The sequence below is a fragment of the Geotrypetes seraphini genome, chromosome 14 (assembly GCF_902459505.1).
Source record: "Geotrypetes seraphini chromosome 14, aGeoSer1.1, whole genome shotgun sequence".
Lineage (NCBI taxonomy): Eukaryota > Metazoa > Chordata > Amphibia > Gymnophiona > Dermophiidae > Geotrypetes > Geotrypetes seraphini.
Window position 1 is genome coordinate 66,082,740 of NC_047097.1, and position 17,199 is coordinate 66,099,938.

Sequence of the window (17,199 nt, forward strand, 5' to 3'; positions counted from 1 at the left end):
AAGAGCCCTTAGCGTTCCATACTATTCCTTAAAGCCTAATAGCCCAGGGATGTTGGTAATGGTTTTAACTCCTTTCAGTTCCAAATCAAAGATTTTAAAAATTCGTCTGAAGTACACGACCTAAATACCAACAGACTTTAGGCCTCCTTGATTTCTACCTCATAAATGAAATCTTCATATTTTTTCCCCCTCTTGACCGAAAGAGCAGTTTTGCACTCTAACCTGGAAGTCATGAAATAGTTCCGGACACAAAACCAGATATTCTTTTAGTTCTTCCTCAGGTCGATCAGGTTCAGGCTTCGATGTGAGCTCATTCAGATCCGTTTCCAAATCATCCTTTATAGATTAAAAAAAAAAAGGATTACAGAAGACACATTCACATTAAACTATAGCTTCTGAGAGCCGCTAATATATGAAGTGAACGATAATATGTGAGCAAGAACTGATAACAGGACTTTGAATAAGACTGTCATCTGTGTGTACAAATTTTAGTTCCGTAACTGAGATTTATTTATTCATTCATTCATTCAATTTTCTATACTCAGGGGAGCTCAGAACGATTTACATGAATTTATTCAGGTACTCAAGCATTTTCCCCTGTCTGTCCCAGTGGGCTCACAATCTATCTAATGTACCTGGGGCAATGGGGGGATTAAGTGACTTGCCCAGGGTCACAAGGAGCAACATGGGCTTAAACCCATAACCTCAGGGTGCTGAGGCTGTAGCTTTAACCTCTGCACCACTCTAAAAGTCGAAATGTGGTAAAAGTGAGCCAAGTATAGAACAATCCAGCCATTGTGATGTCACTGATGAGGTTGGCTGTTAGGCATTGGTGGAATGAGGCATTATGATGTCACAGTACCAGCTCTGGTTATCAGAGGCTGAAACTTTTCACACTATTTCTTTATTCAAATTTTGGAGTAGATTTAAACGGAGATTTCGGCAGTTGGAACCCAAGCACAGGACTGGGTAGAGCTTTGGATTCTTGCCCAGAAATAGCTAAGAAGAAAAAAATTTAAATGAAATCAGGTTGGGCAGACTGGATGGACCATTCGGGTCTTTATCTGCCATCATCTACTATGTTACTATGTTACACTGTTCTCTCAGGGGAGCTCAGAATGGTTTATATGAATTTATTCAGGTACTCAAGCATGTTTCCCTGTCTGTCCCGGTGGGCTCACAATCTGGGGTAATGGGGGGATTAAGTGACTTGCCCAGGATCACAAGGAGCAGCGTGGGTTTGAACCCACAACCGCTGTGCCACTCTAGAAATCAAAATGTAGTGAAAGTGAGCCATGTGAAGGACAATCAAGTCATTGTGACATCACTGATGAGGTTGGCTCTTAAGCATTGGTGGTATGAGGCATTATGACGTCACAATACCAGCTCTGGTTATCAGAGGCTGAAACTTTTCACACTATTTCTTTATTCAATTTTCTATACTCTTCTCCCAGGGGAGCTCAGAACGTTTTACATGAATTTATTCAGGTATTCAAGCATTTTTCCCCGTCTGTCCTGGCGGGCTCACAATCTATCTAATGTGCCCGGGGCAAGTCTGGCAAAGATGGCAAAACAAAGTTTACTAAGCATGGCAAAAATGTAATAGTTCAGCAAAACATAGCTCGGTAAGGAAAGTATTACAAAGCATGGCTAGCATAGTATGACAAGACTGGGAAAAATGATTAGGCAAGCATGCATGACGAAATAGAGCATGGAATACATGGACCGGCAAACATGGTATGAGAGGTCGTAGCAGGGTCAACATAGTATGGCAAACATAGGGGTCCTTTTATTAAGGTACGCTAAATGCTAAGACATCCATTATATTCCGATGGGCATCTTAACATTTAGCGTGCATTAATCCTTAGCGCATGCTAAATCAGTCAGCGCACCTTAATAACAGGACCCCATAGTATGGTAAATATGGCATATAGTAAAGTGTGGTAGTGCAAGGATGGTGAACAGTGCGAAAGAGTGTGGTGGAACACTGGGTAACAAAACATGGCCTGGTCAGACACAGGACGAAGCAGATCAGCGTTTGAGCTTCAAGGTACAGTGGAGAATCGGCCCTTTGTCAGAAGGGCCAAGGAATTTGGGTTGCTGCACTGGCTAAATAGCAGTAAGCCGGCTAACCACCGATATTCAGCAGGAGATAGCCTACTAACTCCTGCTGAATATTCTGGTCAGCAGTTAGGCCACTCCAGTGGCATAGTAAAGGGGGCAGCCCGCCATGGGTACTGTCTTGGCGAGGGCCCCAATGCCAGCACCTCTCCACCTCTCCATCCTCTTAAAATGGTCGCCGGCGCGAGCAGCAACTTGCTCGCGCCGACCTCGGTCCCCTTATTGACCTCACTTCCTAGTGCGAACTTGCTGAGTCAGAAGGGGCGGAGCTTAGGCAGGAAGGCCTAACTCCCAAAGCATGTATCTCAAAAGAGGGTGTGGCCCTGCCAAAATGTTGCATGCAGAATTACAGAATATTGCATAACCGTGCCTAAATTTTGCTAACATAACATCGAATTTCTAGACCGCATAACCATAAGTTCAATGCGGTTTACAAAAGATTACACAATATGAAAACTACAATGGGATCCATTCAGTCAAAAATTTTTAAGGTTTTTCAACTGTTTTCTGAAATGTTCATAAGAGCAAGATGTGAACAACAGCGATCGGAAATCTTTATCGCAGAAGGCTGCTTGGTATGAAAGAGTATATTTCTTGCTTTTACATCCCTTAACGGAAGGAAAAGTGAGAAGGGGGGAGTGATTTTCTGCTGTTCTTGTAGGGCGCCATAAGGAATCTATCGGCTAAATACGAAAGGGACTGAACCGAAGGCAACTTTGTAGCATAAACAACCCAATTTAAACACAATACGGGCCTCCACAGGAAACCAATGCAGCTCATGGGAAAAAGGTGTCACGTGATCATATTTCTTCAGGCCGTAGATCAGTCTAACTGCAGATTTTAGCAGGCATACTGTAAGCCCAACTGTGGAAAGCTACGCGTGGGATCTCCACGAAATGCTCTTCCATACAAGGTGTGTGCCCTCTATAAAATGGTGCTCAGTGCTGAATTTTGGGGGCACCCGTTTCTACACCTACTGGATGCCCTTCATATTGGATGACTTGCTTTCTTGAAACTGTCGCAATCAATGGTCGTTTTACCATTTCACCATATCACTGTGCAGTCGGTCAAAATCCGTTTTGTTTTCAGACCCACCGGCTTACGACACTAACAATCTCCTGTTTCTTGCTGCTTTCTACACAGCCTAATTCTAACTAAAATATAGCTTTCAATCAATAGGCTCTGAAGCTATTGGCATATAAAAGCTAATTTCAGTGTGTTGACAGTCAACAGATATCAGTAATATATCTAAAAGTTGATTTAAAATCTCAAAATTGATTAGATTTTTTTTGACTATGCAGCACATTGAGCAATGCTGTAATCCATTTTGAGCACAAATTGATTAAAATTCATTATGGCTTGGTGAAAAATGTTTAGTACATTTCTCCACTTATCAATGCAATTAAGTCCTTGTATATCCAAGTACTACAGTAGCTAAAACCCCAGAGCTGTGTGGGAAAAACTGCAGGCAGGGCTTGGTCATTTGTGAGGTGCTCTTCTCCTCATCCAGATTCTATAAACAGTACCTATACCCAGTGGCGTAGCAAAAGTGAGTGGCGTCCAGGGGGCAGGGGCATATCTCCCCCGCCCCCACTCCTTCCCGATCCCCCTTCCCTTCCCCCATACCTCTTTAATTTTCCTGGCGTGAGCAGCATCGCAAACTTAAGCCAAGCTTAACGAACACAAATCCAGTTGGAGGAAAAATCTGCATGAAAAATCTGCATGAAAAAATCTAAACAAGGTACACTAGATACAAAAATAGATACTAGATACTTCGCCCACCAACTGCTAAAAATCCCTAACAAGTTATCAAACCTCTTCAAACTTACAAAAAAGATATTTACAACATCGCAAGGAGACAACCAAAGGCTCAATACCAAACTATTCCCCTCTCATCAAGACAGTAGGGGGGAACCGGTATAGTCCGGGGTTTGGCATATAAAACTCAGCATAGCTCTGGATCAAAATGCTGTTAAACTACTTGTTGCTCTGAAGAAGCCCTTAGTAAATCTACAAGGGCGAAACGGAGATCTTCCGTCGTATCGGGTGTGGGCGTCTGCTCGCTTTTGAACTTGAGCTAAGTACCACACGTTTACAGCATACTTAGTAAAATGATAACAGAATATCATATAGAATCTAGTATTTAAATTAAATTAAAGTATCATTTTTACAAATTTCAAAAAATTGGCTCACAGAGAAAATAAGACTATTATCGATGATAGCCCATGTAACGGTCTAACAACCTTGATTAGTTCAGGTGTTTGACTGTGGGCTCTTGAGAATTTGAGTCTTTGTCTCTAGAATTGAGCCAGGGTGACTTCTTAATTCCATTGTTGGCCCAGTACGGTGTTGGAGTACGGTCACTACTACTTTGATTGAGTGTCAATACCAAACCCGACAGCAAAACGCTCTCTGACTTCTTCGCTGACAAAATGGACAAAATACAAACTCACCTCGATACTATCACACCACCAACACCTACTCCCCACAATCCAAACAAGATACTTAAACTCAGAACTGGAAATCTAACCCACTTCGAAAATGTCTCGTATAACAGCCTCACCAAGATCCTAGATTTCATTTGCCCCTTGGACTCCATCCTCGATCCCTTCCCACCTCACCTCCTAGTTGCAGCAAAGGATGCATTCGTGAACTCCATCCTTCCTCTTATCACCACCTCCTTACAATCAGGCTCAAACTGGAAATCAGCAATCATCAGACCAATCTTTAAAAAAACCTACACTCGACACAAGTTTGCCCAGCATCTTTAAGCTGCTCTCCATCCTACCCTTTATCTCTAAAATCCTAGGGAAAAAAACAGTACTCGATCAGCTACATTCTTTCATCGACAAGCAAGATGCCCTATCCACCTTCAAGTCTGGATTCAAAAAATTTCACAGTATGGAAACCGTCCTTCTTGACATCATTGACGACTGTTGGAAACTCATGGATAAGGGAAATGATGTCCTCCTACTGCTGCTGGACCTCAGGCAGCCTTCAATACCATTAGTCACCATCTCTTGATTACAAGACTCTGAAATTTGGAACCAGGGCTTTGCATTACATTGGTTCACTTCCTTCCTGAGTAATCGATCCCAAAATGTACTACTCAACAATGCCCTATCAAATCCAAAACTAATCAAATACGGTATTTCCCAAGAGGCCCTATTATACCCTCTACTATTTAATCTCTACATCAAGCCTGTCCTAGACATAACCTATAAATACCATATCCAGATCTATTCCGTCACAGATGGCATCCAACTATATCTTCCACTGGAAGATAACTGTGATTCCCAGATCAAGAAGCTCCTCAACTGCCTCTCAAAAATCAAAAACTGGATGTCCATTAATAAACTGCAACTTAATGCCTCAAAAACAGAACTCCTTTGGATCTGCAAAGAGCACTGCACCTACAACCTGCATCTTCTCTGGGAATCAGCTACTATAACTTGCAAAAGATGAAGTAAGCAGCCTGGGGATACTCCTCATCCCTAACCTATCACTTTACAATCACAAGTTGTCTCTTTGTCATTCTACTACCTCCAACAACTCCAGAAAATAAGGGACTAGTTCTCTGAACCTGACTTTACCCAACATCTCTATGCCATCGTCCTCTCCCGCATGGACTACTGCAACACACTATTCATTGGACTGACAGCATAGAATATACATCTACAATGTGTGCAAAATGCAGCAATCAGACTACTAAAGAACCCGTTGTGCCCATGATCCCATTCTCAGGCTCTAGCACCAGCACACTGGCTACCCATAGCCACACATTGCATCTTTAAGGGCTTGATGCTAGCGTACAAGTTCTTGTCCTAGTCTGATATTTCTCCCTCTCCTCTATCTCTCCCTTCTCCTTCTCCCATGGCACCCGAGTACATCTCAGCTAAGCTTCCGCAATACATTCTGAACAGGCCGCTCTGCTCCCAGGAAGAAACACGTCCCAAAATACCCCCTGGTTGTGCCCTCCAATTCCAAAATGCCAGACAACGAGCCTACTCCCAATTCATACCAAGTTACTGGAACCAACTACCTCAACAGATCAGATCCCTCGAAGGACTTCTGAACTTTAGAAAAGCAATAAAATATTACCTCTTTAGCCAAGTCTCCCCCCCCTGCATAATGCCCGTATGATTACAAAAGAAATGTTTACTATTTAAGTTAGCCTATATGTAAATGAGATCCTCTATACCAGTGGTTCTTAACCTTGTTGGAGGTACTGAACCCCACCAGTTTCATACGCGTGTTCACCGAACCCTTCTTTATTCCCTTAGTTTTGCCGGAGCTAGACTAGAATTACTCAACTTGGCATTGCAAATCATGCAATTAGGACGCTGACTCCCATCACGTACCGTTATAGATATGAATCCATATTGTACATATTCGTCCGACCACTTTCGTATTTTGCTCGACATAGTTAGTAAGGGATTAAAATATTAAGATAGGTATCACACGACGTACCATCACAACAGTTACAATTCGACTACTGTGCGCATCAAATCCCCTGCAGCACAGATAGGCCAAACGATGTTGCGTGATCACCTGCAGCCAATTATGGACAAGCGGGGCGTATCATCACGAATCATAAGCGCTTCGGTCACGTTCAATCATCTATCAGTTAAATCACAAATTTTGATCAGGAATTGATTGATGTATATAAGGCATTAGTTACAGATTGATAGATCAAGAAACCGAGTACACGATCAGTCTTGATCAAAATCACGGAATAACTGATAGATGATTGAACGTGACCGAAGCGCTATATGAGTCGGAGGTGTGTTTTGACCTCCGCCGAACCCGCGAGACTGACTCACCGAACCCCTGGGGTTCGGTTGAACCCAGGTTAAGAACCACTGCTCTATACAGTATATGTCAAATTAGGATGAACACACTATATTGTAAGTAAGGCAAACTGTAACCCATTTTGTCTATATATTATGTATTTTGACTTACAACCTGTAACCATTTGTCTTTGTTTTATGTATGTTAACCTGTAACCCATTCTGAGCTCAATGGGGAGAACGGATATAAAATGAATGAATTAAATAAATACACAGTTTGAAAGCTCCAAATAGCCCGTTTCTGTGGGTCAAGCATTGTGTTACCTGTGAAAAGGCTTTAAAAATTGCCCCGGTCAAGTATAAGCTTTCTATTTGAAATCAAAGTTGTTTCACCTCCAGAACAGCACTCTCCAAATGTTCAAAGCAACTGTTATCCCACTGCTACTTTCGCCTAATATATACAATTTTGTTGATGTAATGGTCTGCCGATTAATTGCTTTTGTCTCTCTTTGGTCATTCATCTTTTGCTCACTTGTGTTCCTGCCAGCAGTACAATGGGTGCCGACTGCTTCTGAAAACATTCAGACTTAAGTGCACTTCTGTATAATGCGTGCACACCCCCTCCCCCATCGGGTACGGGAGGTATGTGGCAAGCAATGTCAAGCACTGAGTCATCTGACAGGGCCTGGGGAGGAGAGAAACGAAGTGGCAATGATAAATGACCATTGCGTGCCAGCATTATTAAAATCATGCCGAAGTTAATGCAATCGCCCGATGGGCCTTGCCAAACTGCGGCAAAAACAGTTTGGCTTTTGTAAGCATCAAAAGTTATTCCACATAGAACACACAGAGACCTTTTTACTAAAATGGGTTACACAATTAACATAGGGATTGGAACGCGCTAATGGGTAACGCAGTAGCTTGGTTCATAAAGGAAAGAAACTGTGGAAGCCCTTATGGTTAGAAGGAGAAAATGACTTAATTGTGTGGGACCCAAAGCAGAGCCGATTACATATGCTTATGATATACAGTATCCAGTCATCAAGGTTCACAACCCAGCCTGGCTTTCCGGATTTCTATAATGAATATGCACAAGATCTAACTGCATGCAGTGGAAACAGTGAATGCAAATAGATCTCAAATATATTCATTTTGAAAATCCAAATCAGGCTGGTAAATGGATGTGAGAACTCCTGGTATACACCATAAGTGTATGTAATGAGCTCCACTTTGGTTCCCACACAATTTTTTTTAATGTTGGGCGTGCTTTTAACGTAACCACTAATAAAGACCCTTTCTCCTTTCGACTGTGTCCGCTGTCACAATTTCTTTCCTAGTAGATTGCCCCCCAAAAATTCAAGCTGAATGCTGTTTTGGACCAGCTCTAAGGGTTATGGCACCCTTGTGCCCAAAGAGTCCCCTCCCCCCTCCTGTCTGTCGCAAAACGACCCCCAGTGGTGTATGCGTTAACGCCTCAGACAATAATGTGCCATGCAATGAGCTGCATCTATTGCGCTTGTGTTAACTGCTCTGCATTATCTCCTGCATTAACAATTAATGTCAACTGGAATTATTCACTGAGGGAAGGAGAATGGGTGCAGGTAGGGTTACCGGATTTCCTCTTTAAAAAAAAAAAAAAAGAGGCTACCTGGCCCCGCCCCATATTACCCCAACCCCGCCCCCATACAAACCTCGTGTCTCCTACCCCGAGCTTGGGGCTGCATATGGACAGCCTCTGCGCATGCGTGGACATCGACACAATGACATCACGCGCAGAAGCCCTCCATACACGGCCCTGAGCTCGTGGCCTTCCAAAACCCAGAAAAACGGCCGGGGTTTTGGAAATCCCTCCAGGCTCCTGCACAATCCTCAAAAAAAAGAGAACATGTCCAGGTTTTCCTGGACATCTGGTAACCCTAGGTAAAGAAGAGAGGGAGGAAGAGGGCATCGGGCCAGGGAATTCAGGGCACATGCTGTACAGTTTGCTACAGTAGAGAGAAAAGACTTCCTGAGGAAAAATGCTTGAGTACCTGAATAAATTAATGGAAACTGTTCTGAGCTCCAGTTTGTTAATTTCTTAGGAATCAGGAAGCAAGTGAGTCGTGTTAAGTTCCTGCCATGACTGTGGTCTCTCTTAAACAACTGCAAAGCACACCATGTGGATACAATTATGTCTCCCTTGCAAAGAAGCCGTTGGGCTGATACATACGTCATCCTTGTTTTCCATATCTTCACTCTCCACATCTTCTTCCAACTCATCTTCATCGTCGGGAATATCTAACAGAAAAGTACGTAACCCAATCAGAGATCTGAAAAAATGTACTAGAAAGGCACAGACATCATTCAAATTCTCTTAGGTGCCCCCTTTCTGGTCACCAAAATTCCAACTGCACATCCGTCTGTTGCTTTCTACATTAACCCTTAAGTAGTCTAGAAGGAAGCTCTTTGTAGCACAATTCAGGCACTCAACATATATTAGCAGAAGAGTTTGAAAGCATGCCCAACATACTTTACCCTTGGAATGTCCCCAAAATAGCCAGTTTCCACACTTGAGATCTAGCTAGGTACTTGGAACCTGGGTTGGCTACTGTTGGAAACAGGATAATGGGCTTGATGGACCTTCGGTCTGTTCCAGTATGGCAATTCTTATGTTCTTATGTGAGCCAAGTATAGAACAATCGAGCCATTGTGACATCATTGATAAGTTTGGCTCTTAGGCATTGGTGGAATGAGGCTTTATGACATCACAATCTCAGCTCTGGAATGTTGCTACTCTTTGGGTTTCTGCCAGGTACTTGGGACCTGGGTTGGCCACAGTTGGAAACAGGGTACTGGGCTTGATGGACCTTCGGTCTGTCCCAGTATGACAATTCTTATGTTCTTATGTGAGCCAAGTATAGGACAATCAAGCCATTGTGACATCATTGATGAGTTTGGCTCTTAGGCACTGGTGGAATGAGGCATTATGACATCACAATCTCAGCTCTGGAATGTTGATACTCTTTGGGTTTCTGCCAGGTACCTGTGACCTGGGTTAGCCACAGTTGGAAACAGGGTACTGGGCTTATGTTCTTATGTGAGCCAAGTATAGGACAATCGAGCCATTGTGACATCACTGATGAGGTTGGCTCTTAGGCATTGGTGGAATGAAGCATTATGACATCACAATCTCAGCTCTGGAATGTTGCTACTCTTTGGGTTTCTGCCAGGTACTTGTGACCTGAGTTGGCCACTATTGGACAAAGGATACTGGGCTTGATGGACCTTCGATCTGTCTCAATATGGCGATTCTTTTGTTCTTAGGTGCCAACTGCTAATTTTCAGTGCCCTATAAAATTAGTGGTTAGCCCCAACCAAATGATTTAACCAATCAGAGGTTGTTTCTGGCCGTTTCAATCATTTTGAATATCGAGCAGTCTATATTAAGCATAAACCCATGCTTTATCCATTTTCTATGCTTGTAGAATACCTGCAGGTATAGGTTCAGAAACAGGGATCCCGGGAACAGAGAAGCAGTAAGAGCTGTTTATTTTACTCAAGGGAAGAGAAAACTTCGGATGGCACTTCCTCAGAACCTGTGTCGCTGCATTCAATAAGGATTCCGTAGTTTTGCTGCACAGGTAGTCCTAGAGAAAAGCGAGACAAAACAGATACCAAAGCCTGCTCATGGAGAGCGGTTAAACTGATGCACATTACTGCTCGATTATTGCACAAAGACCCCTTCGATATCTGGATCTGATCCAGAAACGGTCAGGTTTCCACAGCTAGCAGCGTAGAGCACACTGAATGAGTCCATTGGTCTTTAAACGCTATCATTACTCTGCCACTGTTACTTTTTTAAAAATCTTTATTAATTTTTCAAAACTAATACAAAGTGCCAAGATTTATACAAATATTTATAATCAAAATAAGCACTTATATACAATCAATAACAATGCAGAAGAAAAATATCCCTCCCATCCCTTCCAACACATTTGATCAAGAGATATCCCCTTCACCCCCCCCCCCACCCACCACCCTGTCCTAGATGTGTATGGAAATAAATTTAAATTAAAAGACAACTATAACGAAGTAATGAAAGATGTCAACGGACCCCAAACCAGTTTAAACCAATTACTATGCCCCAACATATCAGCATTCATCTTCTCATATCTATAGCATAAACATAAACTCGCCCACCAAAAAGGAAAATTAAGGCGATCGCAATTTTTCCAAATGCGAATTACCATTTGCATGTCTATCCCTGTCATAATTAGGAAAAGCCTGCATTTATAGTGGTCCATGGGGGGCTTAATATGCAGCAATGTTCCTCATATGTCAATGGAATTATGGATTCCAATATGAGATTAATCTGTCCCCATATTGACTTCCAAAAGTTGAGTATCAAAGGACAATAGAACAACAGGTGATCTAGTGTTCCTATGTCTAAATGACAGTGCCAGCATCGATTAGATTTAGAACTGTCCAACCTGTGTAACCTAACAGGGGTCCAAAAAGATCTTTGTAACAGAAAAAAAAACAAGTTTGGCTCATAGATGCTGACGCCATACAGCTCATCCTCCAAGTCCAAAATCGTGGCCATCGAAACGCAGAAATATACTCCTTTATCTCAATGCTCCAAATGTCTCTAAGACTATTTTTTAATTTTTTTTATTCAAGAATTCGGAAATTAATTTATACCACTGTGGGCTACCGTGTCACTTTCATTGACCGTTACATGACAACAATTGGGGCTCCTTTTATCAAGCCACGCTAGCGGGGTTAACGCGTGCGACTTTTCATCACGTGTTAACCCCCGCGCTGGCCAAAAAACTACCGCATGCTCAAGAGGGGGCGGTAGCGGCCAGCGCGGCCGGCGGTTTAACGCACGCTATTACGTGCGCGGCTTGATAAAAGGAGCCCTTGATCTTTTTCTACCTTATTTATTTACAATTTTCCCCATTTTTTAAATTTCCTTTGTACTACACTATTAATTTCCCTTACATCAAGTCAGGCGTCAGTAACGCAACCAGAACAAAGACTTATTTTCAAATATCAACTGTATCCTACGGAATAAAACTTGAACAGACAAATTGAGCCAACATCTTAAAAAGTCATATAATGAGTGACGCAAAACAATTCAACATTAAATAGCATAAGATGCCCGCTTTCTGGCCCAGATATATCTAACAAAAAGGACCATTCAAACTAAATAATTGATTTATGGAGCATATCCACATAGGAAAGACGATAACACAAACATCGGAGTGCAATTTATATTTTCCCTTTTCATCTGCTTCTTTACAGTATACCACTAGGGGCAGTGGTTCCCAACCCTGTCCTGGAGGAACACCAGGCCAATTGGGTTTTCAGGCTAGCCCTAATGAATATGCATGAAGCAAATTTGCATGCCTATCACTTCCATCCTATGCAAATCTCTCTCATGCATATTCATTAGGGCTAGCCTGAAAACCCGATTGGCCTGGTGTTCCTCCAGGACAGGGTTGGGAGTCACTGCACTAGAGAACCAGCGAGAATGGAGTGGAAGATTTTCAGTTTCACATTTTCATTCAGTTCACAGATGAAGTGCACGCTCGCTGTTAGAATTAATAGCCATGTTTTACAGAATTAAGCTGTGGGTTTTTTTTGAGCTCTTAGGCTGATGAAGTTGGAGAGCACAGAAGTGAAAAGATAAATTTAAAATATATATATATTTCCAGGACTGAGAGGCAAAGATTGAACCCACAAAACCCAGCAAAGAGGTAAAGAGAATAATTCTCACAGGAATTTAACCAGGTGACTAAGTAGCTACCCAGTCAGTCCACCCTCCGTGACTGCAACTTCCTCCCTCCCCACTCTCCACAGTGGTTCAGATTATGCGTGGACTTTTTCAAGTCTGCTTTTAACTAGATATTAAATAGAAGTGTGCCCATGCAAGGGTATGTTGAAGGAGATAAAGAAAACAAAAAAACTTCACCGAACGAGACAACCAAGAACAAAACAAAACTGTGGAGGTGATGATCTTGACAAGCCACAAATGCTGGACTCAGACCGCGTTAGCTGCGCTCCGATTTTCATCACATAGAAACATGATGGCAGATAAAGGCCAAATGGCCCATCCACAGCATCCACTATCTCCTCCTCTTCCTATAGACTAAGGCTCTTTACATCTGCATTGTGAGGTCATAGAGCTTTATGGTTATAGAAACATGATGGCAGATAAAGGCCAAATGGCCCATCTCGTACTGCCATCTACCACCCTTTCTGTAAAAAAGTATTTCCTCAGATTACTCTGGAGCCTGTCACCTCTTAACTTCATCCTATGCCCTCTCATTGCAGAGTTTCCTTTCAAATTAAAGAGACTCGACTCATGCGCATTTACAATACGTAGGTATTTAAACGTGTCTCTTATCATATCTCCCCTCTCCTGCCTCTCCTCCAAAGTATACAGATTGAGATCTTTAAGTCTGTCCCCATATACCTTATAACGAAAACCACACACCATTTTAGTAGCCTTCCTCTGGACCGACTCCATCCTTTTTATATCTTTTTGAAGGTGTGGCCTCCAGAATTGTACACAATATTCTAAAAGAGGTCTCACCAAAGTCTTATACAGGGGCATCAATACCTCCTTTTTCCTGCTGGCCATACTTCTCCCTATTCAACCTAGCATCCTTCCAGCTTTCACCATCACACAATAATTTGGATGCTTTCAAGCATTTCTATTCTTTGTGGTTTTGACAGAAAGGACCCCAGAAGAAGGTAATTTCATACCGAAATAGGGACCGTGCCGGGTCCATACCACAGATCTGATTCTGTGTACTACTGGATTTCTCAAGTATGCACATCGCTTTTATCCGTGAATACTTTTCACAGTAAACTGCTTGCCAAGATCATCGCCTCCACAGTTTTGTTTTGCTCTTGGGAAATAAAGAAATGGATAAATTTTACTTTTCAAGTTATTTGCTTTATTCCACCAGCGGAAAAAACGTCACATACTAACTATTTAGATACTTCATAGCCTGACACATATTAGCCTTTTAATTTCTAGTATCCCCTCCTGATGAAGGATATGAAACTCGAGTTGGGTATATAGACCAATGAATAAAGGAACCTTTTCCATACATTTTAAATCGCACATCCTCAGTTGCCGCCCATACCACGATTTCAGCGGACCGCCTGATTATCACAGATAAGTTCATATTTGATTTGCATGTTATTTTTTTTGACTCACGTCACTACTTATAATGGTGATCAGGACATTAAAGGTGCTATGATGGTCCCAGTGGCAACTTTATATATATATCCTATATAATAAAACACTAGCCGTGCATGCGCACTCATACCTGCGTGCTTCCGTGATCTCTGATCTGTGAGATTTAGGTCCATGGCCACAGGAGTGCGCATGCACGAGTCCCCAGCATCTACTTACACTCGCCGCCAGGACTGGCCGCCAGCGCTGGACTCCCTGCTCTCCAAAAGATCGCGGTGTCGGCTCCTCTCACGAGCCGCACCAGTGGAGAAGGCTTCCGACGTTGGCGGGGATTGAGAGGCGACCCTACGACAACTTTAAAACTTAAAAAAAAGATATCACCACTATCCTAGTCACTGGTGACTATTAGGGATAGGAAAAGACTCAGAGATTCAGGAGCTATGTTGTCTCCTCAGAAAAGACACTTTTTCTTGCTCCTACTGCAATCATTGGCGTAAAAACTACCCCAGTACCAATTATATTTATTCTGAATTTTTATTGCCCAATTGATCTATTTTTCTTTTTTAGATCAAAAAAATATTTTTAATCTTTTTCTGTATATGTTCACTTGACCACTATATAGATTGTTCTTGTGCATCTCTATTGTGTTGAGACTTTACGTTCATTATTTGATCCACATGCCTGCATTTAGGACCAAATAGGGACCGCTGAAGAAGAATATACTGTCAAAACACAGACCGTGTTGGGTCCAAATGTTTCACCAGAGGTTCAGGCCCTAGACATTTTTATGTGGATTATTTATTTGTTTGAATAAAGCCTTTATCCTGGACATCGACTCTCCACAATTTCTTTGCTTCTTCGGTACTTACTTTGTAGGTAATTTTCAAAGTGTTTCAGATGCCCTGCGTGAAACTTCAGCCCTACCACCCTTCCCCTCCCATGACCAGCATCTCCCCTTCACCTCTGTGCTCCCCTCTTCCATGGCCAGCATCTCCCCTTCGCCTCTGTGCTCCCCTCTTCCATGACCAGCATCTCCCCTTCGCCTCTGTGCTCCCTTCTTCCATGACCAGCATCTCCCCTTCACCTCTGTGCTCCCCTCTTCCATGACCAGCATCTCCCCTTCGCCTCTGTGCTCCCCTCTTCCATGACCAACATCTCCCCTTCGCCTCTGTGCTCCCCTCTTCCATGACCAGCATCTCCCCTTTGCCTCTGTGCTCGCCTCTTCCATGACCAGCATCTCCCCTTCGCCTCTGTGCTCCCCTCTTCCATGACCAGCATCTCCCCTTCACCTCTGTGCTCCCCTCTTCCCTGACCAGCATCTCCCCTTCGCCTCTGTGCTCCCCTCTTCCATGACCAGCATCTCCCCTTCACCTCTGTGCTCCCCTCTTCCATGGCCAGCAACTCCTTTCTACCTTCCATAGGTTGCTAGCACCTCCCAGTTAGGGTTACCAGGTGTCCGGATTTACCCAGACATGTCCTCGCTGCGTCTTTGTCAGGTAGAAACCGACGTTTCAGCCACCATGCCGTAGAAGCCCTGAGAGAACATGTAACCCAGCTCCACGGGGAAAACATCTTTAAACCTACCAGAGACTTTTCCATTCTATGGACTTTCACAATAAAATTCAAATTTCTGGCCAACTGACTTTCCCGCCAAAATTCAAATTGGTGGACTGCCCTGTTTTCAAACAGGTCAGTTAGCCCACTATTTATAAAGTCACACTGCAGACTTCAGAGCACAGCATGGTGGCTGAAGCGTCGGTTTCTACCTGACAAAGACGCAGCGAGACCTGGAAGCCTGAAACAAGTTAAGTGTGATTGACATGCGGCCAATGCCATTTATCTAGGCGCCAGCCGATTTAGGCTCCGTCCATAGATTCAGCCCCTTAGTTTGCCACATAGTAAATCCCTCCAGCATGATGAATTCATAAGACAAACGCTGCATTAGAAAGTAGAGCTTTCATGAATTCAAGCACAGGGCATACCTGTGCGGCGTCAAAAAGAATTCCCATCCCCCGGGCCTGCAGGAACGCATCTCTGCCAGAGCGGATATTGGTGATATGCTTGAGACAGCGCAGCACAGCACGGCGTATTGGAATGTAACTGTTGGCTGCGTCGCAGCAATGCCAGTCCTGATACAACCATAGCAGCCCAGAGACGTGTCCTCGGTTCACAGCTCTCCTGCAGTTAGACTCTGAGACAAAATTTAACAATTTAATTCATTCTTTTTCTCTAGAAAATTGATGACATTTGCTGCGCGTAAGCACACAGAAACACTTCTAATATCTACTCATTAAAAATGCTTGTTTAACGTAATATTTATTATTTTATTTATTTATTTTAAAAATGTATATACCGCCTGGAATCTCCGCAGTTTCCATATAACAAACACTTTATTTGCCGTCATTTATTATGATACTATAGGGGTCCTTTCATTAAGGCGTGCTAACCGATTTAGCGCATGCTAATTGATTTAGTGCGTGTTAAAGAGTAGCGCACGCTAAATGCTAAGGTATTCATTATATTTTATATATAAAATATTCTATTGGCACCTTAGCACGCACTAATCTTTAGCGCACGGTAAATCGGTTAGCGTGCCTTGATAAAAGGACCCCATACATAGACATCAATATTACAATTAACAATTACACATGGGCCCTGTTTTACTAAGTTGCACTAAAATTGAATACACGCATGTTAGTCTATGGATGAATTAGCGGTTAGCGCACCTTAGGAAAACAGGGGGGTTGGTCCTAATACAATTGCTCCGCACACTTCCTACAAGTGATAAGAATGCAACCTAAAAAAACATCAATCTAATATAATAAAGCCCTAAGCACGCATGCGCACTCCCACCTGCGTGCTCCCGTTTTCCGTGCGCCGTAGGGACCCGCAGGTAGGAGTGCGCATGTGCGCGGCGGCGTGGAGCCTGTTGGCCGCGGCGGCTCTTGCCGTCTGAAGGATAAAGCTAATTCCTGGTTCCCAGGCTTCTCCTCCTGCTCCGGCTGGGCCCGCGTAAAAAAAACCAAAAACCCCCAGAGCTCGCTTCGGCTCCGGCAAGGGCTGCGGGTCCTGAAACCTTCCGATTCAAGCAGCGTC

General features: G+C 43.2%; 1 protein-coding gene across 2 annotated transcripts in view; it reads right to left on the minus strand.

The window, feature by feature from the left end:
• Nucleotides 1-17,199, minus strand: part of AGBL1 (ATP/GTP binding protein like 1) — a 366,565-nt gene that overhangs the window by 273,461 nt on the left and 75,905 nt on the right. For both annotated transcript variants that reach the window (XM_033920995.1, XM_033920994.1), the window contains exons 7-10: nucleotides 16,086-16,294; nucleotides 10,381-10,537; nucleotides 9,121-9,188; nucleotides 223-336 (exon numbers count right to left, since the gene is read on the minus strand). In XM_033920995.1, coding sequence (XP_033776886.1) covers nucleotides 223-336; nucleotides 9,121-9,188; nucleotides 10,381-10,537; nucleotides 16,086-16,294 — 548 coding nt within the window. The remainder of the gene's footprint in view (nucleotides 1-222; nucleotides 337-9,120; nucleotides 9,189-10,380; nucleotides 10,538-16,085; nucleotides 16,295-17,199) is intronic.